This window comes from Pseudopipra pipra, chromosome W, assembly GCF_036250125.1.
Source record: "Pseudopipra pipra isolate bDixPip1 chromosome W, bDixPip1.hap1, whole genome shotgun sequence".
NCBI classification, from domain to species: domain Eukaryota; kingdom Metazoa; phylum Chordata; class Aves; order Passeriformes; family Pipridae; genus Pseudopipra; species Pseudopipra pipra.
Window position 1 is genome coordinate 42,429,221 of NC_087580.1, and position 10,548 is coordinate 42,439,768.

Consider the following 10,548-nt stretch of genomic DNA (forward strand, 5'->3'; position numbering starts at 1 on the left):
AGCTCCAATCCCTTGCTCTCTGTGGGGACGTGATATACTTTCACAGTTTGGCACAGTCATGCAAATACCTCCTGCAAGCAGCCAGGTTTTTCAATAGGGGCCATTGGTCAGCCGTCCCAAGCACCGATTAAGCTGGTCTGGAAAAGTGACCAGCCGGTCTGGGTAGACCAGTGGCCCATGAAAAAAGAAAGGCTTGATCATTTAAAAATGCTTGTAGAGGAACAATTAGAAGCAGGACACATTGTGCCAACAAATAGTCCCTGGAACACTCCTGTATTTTGCATTCCCAAGAAATCTGGCAAATGGAGGATGCTTCAGGATCTCAGAGCAGTAAATGCAGTCATTGAACCTATGGGAACATTGCAACCAGGATTACCCTCACCTGCGATGCTCCCAGCAAACTGGCCTCTGACAATAATTGATTTAAAGGATTGCTTTTTTACCATATTCCTGCACCCCGAGGATGCCCCAAGGTTTGCATTTTCCATTCCAGCATTAAACAACTCACAGCCTATGCAAAGGTATCACTGGGTTGTTCTCCCTCAAGGGATGAAGAACAGTCCAACCATATGCCAAACAGTAGTTGCAAAAGCTATTCAACCCATTAGAAAGCGTTTCCCCTCTGCAATAATATATCAGTTTATGGATGATATTCTAATAAGCATGGCCACAGAAAATGAACTGCAAATTGTTGTTACTGCCTTGACTAATGCTGTCCAAGAAGCAGGCTTGCAGGTTGCAGCAGAGAAAATCCAGCGATCGCAGCCCTGGACCTATCTTGGATGGAGAATCACGCAGCAACAGATTTCCCCACAGCCACTGCAACTCGAGGTAAAGGACACTTTAACCTTAAATGAGTTGCAAAAACTCCTGGGAGCTATTAATTGGTTAAGGCCTATTCTAGGCTTAACCACAGAGGAGCTACACCCTCTCTTTGTGTTACTGAAGGGGGACTCTGATCTAACGTCTAACAGGTCTCTGACAGCAGAGGCAAAACAGGCGTTGGACATTTGTGCCAAGGCAATAGAATCTAGGCAGAGCAGAAGGAGAAATCCTGAACTGCAAATCTGCCTGGCCTTAGTTCCCAGCAGGTACCAGCCATTTGCAGTCTTGTTTCAGTGGGACCAGACTGAAAAGGACCCACTGCTGGTTCTAGAATGGCTATTTCTGCCCCACACCCCACATAAAACTGTATGGACAATTAATGAAACGTTTGCTAAGCTTGTTATTAAAGGCAGAGCTCGACTACAGGAACTAGATGGAAGGGATCCAGCGGTCATCTACATTCCAGCCACGAAGGACAATTTAGCTTGGATGCTGGCTGAGGACACCGAGTTCCAAGCTGCCTTAGCAGGTTTTGATGGTAACATTTCAGTTAATCTCCCTAAGCACAAACTTTGGGCAGAAATCGGTAATTTACCTTTAAGAACCACGACTAGATGCAGGAGTGAGCCAATAAAAGGCCTCACAGTTTTTACAGATGCATCTGGACGATCACAAAAGGCTGCAGTGACTTGGGTGAATCCTGATACAGGACAATGGGAACAAAAAGTGCAGGTCATGAACCAATGCTCTGTACAGGTTCTGGAACTGGCTGCTATTCGTATTGCCTTGGAAAAGTTTTCTGAACAACCTGTTAATATTGTCACTGATTCTTGTTATGCTGCAGGGTTAGTTTCACGTCTAGAATGTTCATTTCTTCGGGATGTTTCTAACCCTCATTTGTTGTTTGAAATGCGTTCTATTTGGTTCCTTGTCAATCACAGAAAGTTTGATTTCTATATAATGCACATCAGGTCTCACACTGACATGCCAGGGCCAATAGCTGAAGGGAACCGGGAAGCTGACAAAGCAGCAATGTTCAACACAGTACCTAGGACCCTTGAGCAAGCAAAATTGTCCCATTCATTTTTTCACCAGAATGCACGCTCTCTAAAGAGACAATTCAAAATTACTATCAATCAAGCCCGAGATATCATATTGTCTTGTCCAGACTGTCAAAAAATCACCCCTATGCCATCTCAGGAAGGTGTTAACCCCAGAGGGTTAGTATCCAATGAAATATGGCAATCAGATATTACACACATCCCAGAATTTGGCCCCTTGAAATATGTACATGTAACTGTAGACACACATTCACAGTACATCACTGCTACAGCACACACAGGTGAGAAAGCCAAGGATGTAATAAGACACTGGCTAAGCTGTTTTGCTACCCTTGGCACTCCAAAACAAATTAAAAGTGATAATGGACCAGCATACGTCTCTGAAAAGGTAAGGAACTTCCTATCAGAATGGGGAATTTCACATATTACAGGAATTCCTCACTCACCTACGGGACAAGCAATTGTAGAAAGAGCACACCGCACACTGAAAGAGATGCTAATAAAACAAAGAGGGGGGGAGAAGCTATGTAGTCCGCAAGAACGTTTGTGGAAAGCCACATATGTTATCAATTTTTTAAATTGTGACAGTGCTGAAAGAAGCAGATATGAGAAGCAGCACAAATCTCAGGCGTTTGCCTCTCCCAGGCCACTAGTCATGGTAAAAGATTTGATTTCGGGACAGTGGACAGGACCTTTAGATCTTATGACTTGGGGGAGAGGTTACGCTTGTGTGGCAACAGGAAAAGAACTGAAGTGGATTCCCTCCAGGTGTGTAAAGCCCTATTTGAATACACAATCACAGCTGCAGGAACCAGATAACTCAGGAGTTTAAAAACAGTTATGTTATGTTTCAGTTTATGTTAATGACCAATGTGGTGACAAGCAAACTGCAAATATTGGTGTGTGTATGTTTGTGTGTGAATGATGACGGCCGTCGTGTGTGAGTTGAGTGAATGAATAAGAGAATTGTGTGACTGGAAAACATAAAAACACAGAATACCTCACAAAACCACATTACCTACACCACAAGGTCACTTTGAAAGAATTGAGTTTTGATATGCTTACCCTGTTTCTTGAATAAAGTTGAAATCCCCAGTTATTAAAAAACCCTCAGATTAATAAAAGTTATAGTTTACACACAGTTGGGCTAAAGGCCCCAAGTTAATAAAATAGTTATCCAAGTTGCACTACCCTATAGGAATATAAGGTTTTAAAAGGTTCATGTTAGAAGCTAAGCGAAGCAATGCGCTGGGTCGCTGCGAAGCTTGGTAGTTTACAATGTTCTGGTTGTTTGCACTGTTTTTTACACTGGTTTTTGTGACTTCTTTAAATATTTGAGAGAGGGGATGTGTGGGGAGCATGTCTGGATGCACAGGGGATGTGCCAGGCCGAGGGGCCCGAGGGGACATGCGCAGTCACATACAATTCTATTGGCTGAAGAAGTCACATGGTACACAGGGATTTAAGAGTGGGAAATTTGAATAAAAGTTCTCTTTGACCATACCACCGCACGAGGAGCGTCTTCATTCCTTGTTATACAAGGACCCATGCTACAACAGTGAGACAGAAAGGCCACTGAGAGTGAAGAGAGAAAAGGAGAGAGAAAGGGAAGATACAGCAGTTTATTCTTTTCCATAGTAATGATACTTGCCCAACATACCTTAATGTCTGAGATTTCTGATGTTGTTTGTTGGCTTTTTTACTGTCATCAGGTGAGTGAATATGACCTTTATGCAAAATAAGCGAAGAGTACAATGTTTTTTCCAACTAAAAATAACCTCTTAATTTTCAACTTGTGTTAAAGAACCTTTTTCCAGAGTTCTCTGCTGTCTTGCCATATAATTGAAGTGAGGGAATGAAAAAGTGCCCAAATATGTCAGTCATGCCAAAGCCAAGGAAATCAAGATTTGGCCTTTTCCCTGCATTTTATAGAAAAACTGTCACAACTGTCTCCCAAATAACTTTGATAGAAGGAAAAAGAAAACTGGACTTGAGTTCAGTTTGTGTTCCTCTCAGGAGGTGTCTTTCCTGACACCGTCCCTGCTCTTCTGCACTCCCAGGGAGCACTGGGACTTTGTTTTTCATGGTGATTTGCTCCCTTCTAGCCCAGTCTGCAGCCACTTGGGATTTCTGTATAATCAGAAATTCTGCTCAGCTTTACTGAACAAGTGAGAAGCAGAACTGGCACACAAACTCTCCATAGTCTGTAGTGTATTAATGAGTAAAATTCTCCCAGTTTTAAGCAGGGAGTTGTGCTATTTATCACAGCAAATAAAGTAAGGAAGAATTAGTGAAAATGGGGCAATGCTTGTAATTCTTCTGCATATATGTAAAATATTTCTTTGTGTGACCTCCCTTTCATCACTTCATATTTGTGTCTCCGTTATTTGCCTTTTCTGTGACTGTTTCAGAAGGAGGGCTTTTCTGTTCTTGTCTTCCCAGCTCATAAGTTTTATTCCCTGGATCAACTGTGTTCTAACATTTTTAAGAAAGCAGATTTTTATGATGTGATAAGTATTAGTGAGCACAGTATGATTGAAGTCTTGCCAAAGATTTCATTACTACTTCATTACGTTCACATCCTACATGTGTGGCACTGTGTTGGCTTTTAAATTTATTCCTAAAGTTGTCTAGACTTTAGAGAAAAAAGAGAAAGAAGGAACAGGAAAAAATAAGAAAAAAACAAAACAAAACAAAACAAAACAAAGAACAAAGAAAAAAGAGAAAAAAAAAAGAGAAAGAAAAAAGAAAAAAGAGGAATAAAAAAAGGAGGAATAAAAAAAGGAGAAATAAAAAAAGAAAGAAACGAAAGAAAGAAAAAGGAGATAATAAAAGAAGACAGAAAAACTAAACCCCAAAAGTCCTATCCTTTCTCGCCGCAAGGACTACAACTCCCACAATGCACCGCGCGGGGCGGAAGCCCAAAGAGGGCGGGCAGGGGCCGTGGCCGCGCGCTGATTGGCTGCGGGGCGGGTTTCTAAGGACGATGCGCGCGCAGAGCGAGCGCCATTTTGTCCGCGTGGAAACGAGTGGGGAAGAGGCGGCGTCCGCTGCGCTGAGCTGTGAGTGCTGGGGGGGGGGGCGGCGAGAGCGGGGTCTGGGGATCCCCTCGGGGGCTGCGGGGAGCGCGGGTGTGGGTGGAAAGGCTGGAGGGCTCGGGAGGGTTTAGCGCGGGGGTTCGGGGGTTCCCGGGGTCTTTGTGAGGGGTCCCTGAGGGGGTTCGGTGTCCTGAGGGGACTCAGGGGGGAGTTTGAAGGTCCCTGAAGGGGTTTGAGAGTCTCCGAGGGGGTTTTGGTTTCTGAGGGGATTTGAGGTGTCCCAGATGGGCTTTGGGGGTCTCTGAGGGGGCTTGGGGGTCCTGGGGGATTTTTGGGGACCTTTTAGCCAGTTTTGGGGTCTCTAGGTGGTTTACGGGGTCCCAGACGTTTTTGAGAGTCCCTGAGGGGGAGTGGGGGGTCCCTGAATAGGCTTGAGGGGTCCCAGGTGGGTTTTGCGGGTCATTGAGAAGGTTTGGGGGGTCCGGGGGAGGGATGAGATCTCTGAGGGGATTTGAGGGGACCTGGAGAAGGTTTCGATGGGTCGAGGGGGGGATTTCAGGGGTTTTGAGAGGATTTTGGGGTGTCCTCTAAAGCCCAGCAGTGGAGTTCAGGGGGTCCCCCATCTGCAAGGGGAGGGGTCCTAGGGATGCCCCCCAAAATCCGGGAGGGGAGATGTACCACATCCGAGTAAGGGGATCCCAGTGCCCCCAGTATATCCCAATGACCTCCTAGTAAGCCTCGGTATGGCCCAGTAACCCCTCAGTGACCACCCAGTGTGTCCCAGTGACCTCCCACTGCCCCCCAGGATGGCCCAGTGATCCTGCAGTGAGCACCCAGTAACCCCCAGTATGGCCCAGTAACCTGCCAGTGTCCCCCGCTGTGTCCTGGTAATCCCCCAGTAACTCCCCAGTCCCTCACAGTGCCCTCCCAGTGTCCCTCAGTAACCTCCCAGTCCTTCCCAGTGCCCCCTGTTTCCCCCCAGTGTGTCCCAGTATCCCCCAGTAATCACCCAGTGCCCCCCAAAGCCCCCCAGCTGCCCCCAACGTGTCCCCAGATGCCCTTGGCCTTTCTGTGAGTGTGTGTGTGGGGCGTTTTTGTGGTCAGAGGGTCCAGGGGGGGCTCCTGGGGTGAGATGGAGGGTTGGGGACATCAGGGATGGGGTTTGGGACAGTGGGGAGGGGTTTGGGGACAGTGGAATTGGAGGTGTCAAGGGGGGAATTGGGGCCATGGGGAGGTCCTGGGAACATTGGAGACACCAGGGGGGTCTCGGGGTGTCCAGGGCGGATCTGGGGACACCAAGAAGGTCTCGGGGACACCAGTGAGGGTCACAGGAATCACCTGCTCTTGGTGCAGCCCCTCCCCCCCCCGACCTCTTTAACTCCCCCCAAATGTCCCTTAACCTCAATTTTCCTTTTAATCTCCTCCCCCCACAGATCCCTTTGATGCCCCAATGCCCACAAAACCCTTTTTAACTCCCCCATATACACCCCCAACCCCCCTCAAATCCTCATCCAACCCCCCCAGATCCCTTCAAATCTCCCCCAGCCCCCCCTCAAATCCCTTCCAACCCCCCCAAAGAGGGATCACCTGGCACCCTGGGACAGGAACACAGTGGGCTGTACTGGGGGCACTGGGCTGTACTGGGGGGGCTCAGGTGTCCCAGGACAAGGTGGCCCAGCTCCAGGAGAGATCTGGGGAGCAGTGAGGAGGTACTGGTCTGTCCTGGTCTGTCCTGGTTTGTACCCCCAATCCCCAAAGCCCCTCCCCAGCTCCTTCAGGACCCTCCTGGACCCCAAAGCCCCCCAGGCCCCCCCAGGCCCCTGACTTGGTCCTGCTGCCCCTTGAGCATCTGCAGCTGCTGCAGAACCAGGCATTTCTTTGCTCCCCACAGGGTCTTTCCCACACCCAGAATGGAATCTGGAGGCAGCAGGATATGCACAGTGCTCCCATTTCCTACAGTGCAAAGGGGCTGCAGGGAATGATTCCCCTGCTCTTGCAAATCTGCCAAAACCTGCAGGGCACAGAAGGGGGAGCTTCAGGAATTTGCTCGCCTTGGGAGTGGAGCTCACAGGGTGTTGAGAGGAACATATCCCTCAAATACAATCTCTGTGCATACACAATATCTGTCTGGACAGACAGATAAAGCAATAATCAGATATATTCTGTATCATATATATGGCACATATTCTACAGAGTCCATCCTTAGGTGTTGTATGATAGATCTGTAAGATATTACAAATAATAAGCAGTAATAAGGCAAGTGTCCTCCTTAGGGACACACACCCACCACCCCCCAAACTCCTGCCTGGGTTTGTTCCCTGGGGGTCTCTGCAGCAGCAAGCACAACCCCACACTGACTGCTCTGGGCTGTGCAGGCATTTGTGCTTCTGCCTGTCTCACACACACACAAAGAGTCTGGTGTAGTGCTGCCCTTAGGAAACCCCCCCAGCCTTGCTCCAGCTAAAGCTGTGGAATTTGTCTTTGTTTCCCTTGGGTTCAGGGTCAGGCTGTGCCTGTGTCCAGCCCAAGGGCTCAGAAAAGCATTTCTCCTCTCCCACTGCAATCTGCTGCTGCAGACAGGACCCAGGCACTGGTGGCACTGGGAGTGAACAGCAGAGTGTTTCCAGGGGCTCTCTGAAGGAACACGAGTGTCCAAAGAAACCAGCACAGGTGGTTTAGTTCCAAACCGGTTTCTTCATTTCCTACTCTCAGTTTCCCTGAAGGACACTGACAGGGGCCATGGACACTGACAGGGATCACAGAGTTTGTCCCTTGGCCATACAGCTCCTGCTGTTTGGCAGCACAGGAGAGGTTAATTAGAGCCCAGGCTCCAATCCCAGGGCACCCCTTGAAGTCAAGCTTGAAATGAAATGACTTTCCTGCTGGAGGGTTAAATTCAGTCCCCATCACCTTTTTTTGGGCTGAATCTTCATATTTTGGAGTATTTTCTAGCTGAATCTCAACTTTTTGCAGTTTGGGGTAGCGAGGGTCTTCTTGCTATTTCTGAAGGTTTTTTGCCTGAATCCTGGTGGTTTGGGTTTTTCTGAGCTGAATCTTGGTGTTTTGGAGGTTTTTATGGTCACAGGATGCCCGGTGAGTTCTAGAGATGGACTTGGGCAGGAGGAACCCCCAAGCCAACGCACTCAGCCCTTGTTTTCCCCCCATCAGGATTTGTCCTTCCCAAAGCTTGGGCGGATGGAGGAGGAGGCTGCGAGGAAGAGGAAGATGCCTTGGGCCCCCCAGGCAGGTGAGGAGGAAGTCAGTGTCCCTTTGGGCGGGTGTTGTGCTGGCTCTGTCAGCCGAGCATGGCCCCAGCTGCAGGACAACCCCGCTGGCGCCGCCGTCCTGCCGGGGCCGGAGTTGGGGGGATGTCCTTGGCCTTCCCTGTGGGCCGGAGGCAAATCCCCTGCCTGTCCTTGTTGCTTCCTGCCCCAGGCCCCGAGCTGAGGACGGAGAGCCCGGAGGACAAATCCCCCCGTGAGACCCTGGTGGGAGAGGCCGTTTTGAAGGGCTCCCCAGTGCAGGAAGGCAGCGGGGAGGAAAAGGGCCGGAGATCCCCCCACAGGAGGGGCTCCAAAGCCATCCCAGGGTGCTCTGAGGAGGAAAGAGCCAGCCTGTGCCGGGAAGGCGGCCGGAGCTTGAGGGGGAGCTCTGACCTGGAGATCCCTGAGCAGCCTCCCAGCAGGGAGAAGCCCTTCAGGTGCTTGGAATGTGGGAAAAGCTTCAGGAAGAGCTCCCACCTCCTCACCCACCAGCATATCCACACTGGGGAACGGCCCTACACGTGTGGGAAATGTGGGAAGAGCTTCAGTGAGAGCTCCAGCCTCTGCACCCACCAGTGCATCCACACCGGGGAACGGCCCTACAAGTGCTTGGAATGTGGGAAGAGGTTTCAGACCAGCTCACATCTCCTCAGGCATGAGCGGACACACACGGATGAGAGGCCCTTCCGCTGCACTGACTGCGGGAAGGGCTTCAAGCAGAACTGCAACCTCATCACCCACCGGCGCATCCACACCGGGGAGAGGCCCTACAAGTGTGGGGAGTGTGGGAAGAGCTTCACCCAGAACTCTTCCTTCACTAAACACCAACGGACCCACCAGTAAGGGAAGCCCTACCAGTGCCCCGACTGCGGGAAGAGCTTCGGCCGTAGGACTGACACACAAAAAATGTTTCAAAAGGTCTTTGGGATTTTGAGTATCTGCACTCCAACATCAGTTTATTCTTTTGAATATGTGTAAGTTTAATCTCATTTTAGTCTGAAAGCCAAATTCACCACTACCCCGTTTCCTGATAACCGTGGGCTGATTCTGACAAGTGAGGCAGAAATTACCCACTGCCCAGCAAAAACCAGTGGGGCCAGCCAGTGGTCTCTGCCCTGGCAGCCCAGTTTCCCCGGTCTCATCTCAAAATGACCAGTTACACTGAAGCAAAGAGCACTGGAACCAGTGCAACAAGCCCCAGTCTGACTTTCACACCTGCCCACGTGTCCTGTTTTCTGCTGCTCTACAGACTTCCTTGTTTAAAATACAATGGAAAAATGAACAGTTTTTGGGGTTGTTTTGGTTTTGGGCTCAGGTTTTTTTTTTCCCCCCTCACTGTTCTCATTAACCTCATTTCAAATCTATTTCGGTGTTTGAAGATGAATTAAAATTTTGAATGATTTTTAATGTTAATGCCTTGAACAAAGAATCAAAACATGAAAAATAAAAAAAAAAAAACCACCACGAAACTGTCCATTATTGTCACAATCAAACACTCAGAAGTACTAACGAGTGCAGTTAAAACCCCATAAATAAGACCATTAAAATAATTTTAATATTTGTATATTATTATTTTTTACTAAGCTTAACATAAGGAAATTTAATTACTGACATCAGCTTTCCCCACCTCCCAAAAAGGTAATTTAGTTACATCTTAGTCACCCTTGAAAGGCTCTTTCCAGTTGGATTGGCCTCTGCCTTAGACACTCATGAGATCTGCCAAAACCAATTTAAGGGCAAATTTCCCCACCAGGTTCAACCGCATTGGTTGTACCAAAAACTTTGCAAGTAACCCCACAACTTTCATCTTAAACTCTTCTCTCAACCTTGTAAAATAATTAGCAGTAAACAGACCTGACAATGTGTTATAATTAAGAACACGTTCTTGTTCTCAAAGTCATTCATACACCAAAAAGATGCCACAGAAAGGCCAAAATATTAATAGCAACCTCTACTCTTTGGAAATCTCCATTTGGTTTAAAAGATTTCACAGTGGTTGTTTCCTTAGGAATTAAGGCACATTTTACTAACAAGTTTCAATAAAGTTACAAAAACATCTTCCTCCACTAAGACACAGGCAGTCTTCCTAACCTGAGGTAGGCACTGAAAAGCCCAATTTTTTTCTTAGCTGTCACGAGTCTTTCATTCCTTCTGTCACATCAATTAGGCATCAGCCCATTTTTCAAGCTGCTGTTATCTACCAGCTCCTGCTTTGGTTTCCAAGCCCAGTATTTTGGCCACGATAAAATCAGGGACCTGGGCAGTCATGTCAGAATGACAAAGAGTACTGACACCCCCTGCCAAGGGAGACAAACCATTCCCAACCTCGACCAAAGGTTCAAGGCAACGATTCTGAAACAA

The 10,548-nt window shown here is 48.2% G+C and overlaps 1 protein-coding gene across 2 annotated transcripts in view; it reads left to right on the plus strand.

Annotated features, from left to right (window-relative positions):
• Window positions 1–9,486, plus strand: part of LOC135405222 (zinc finger protein 239-like) — a 103,959-nt gene extending 94,473 nt beyond the window's left edge. For both annotated transcript variants that reach the window (XM_064639896.1, XM_064639898.1), the window contains exon 3: window positions 8,360–9,486. In XM_064639896.1, coding sequence (XP_064495966.1) covers window positions 8,360–9,030 — 671 coding nt within the window. In that variant the 3' untranslated portion in view covers window positions 9,031–9,486. The remainder of the gene's footprint in view (window positions 1–8,359) is intronic.
• Window positions 9,487–10,548: the final 1,062 nt, after the last annotated feature.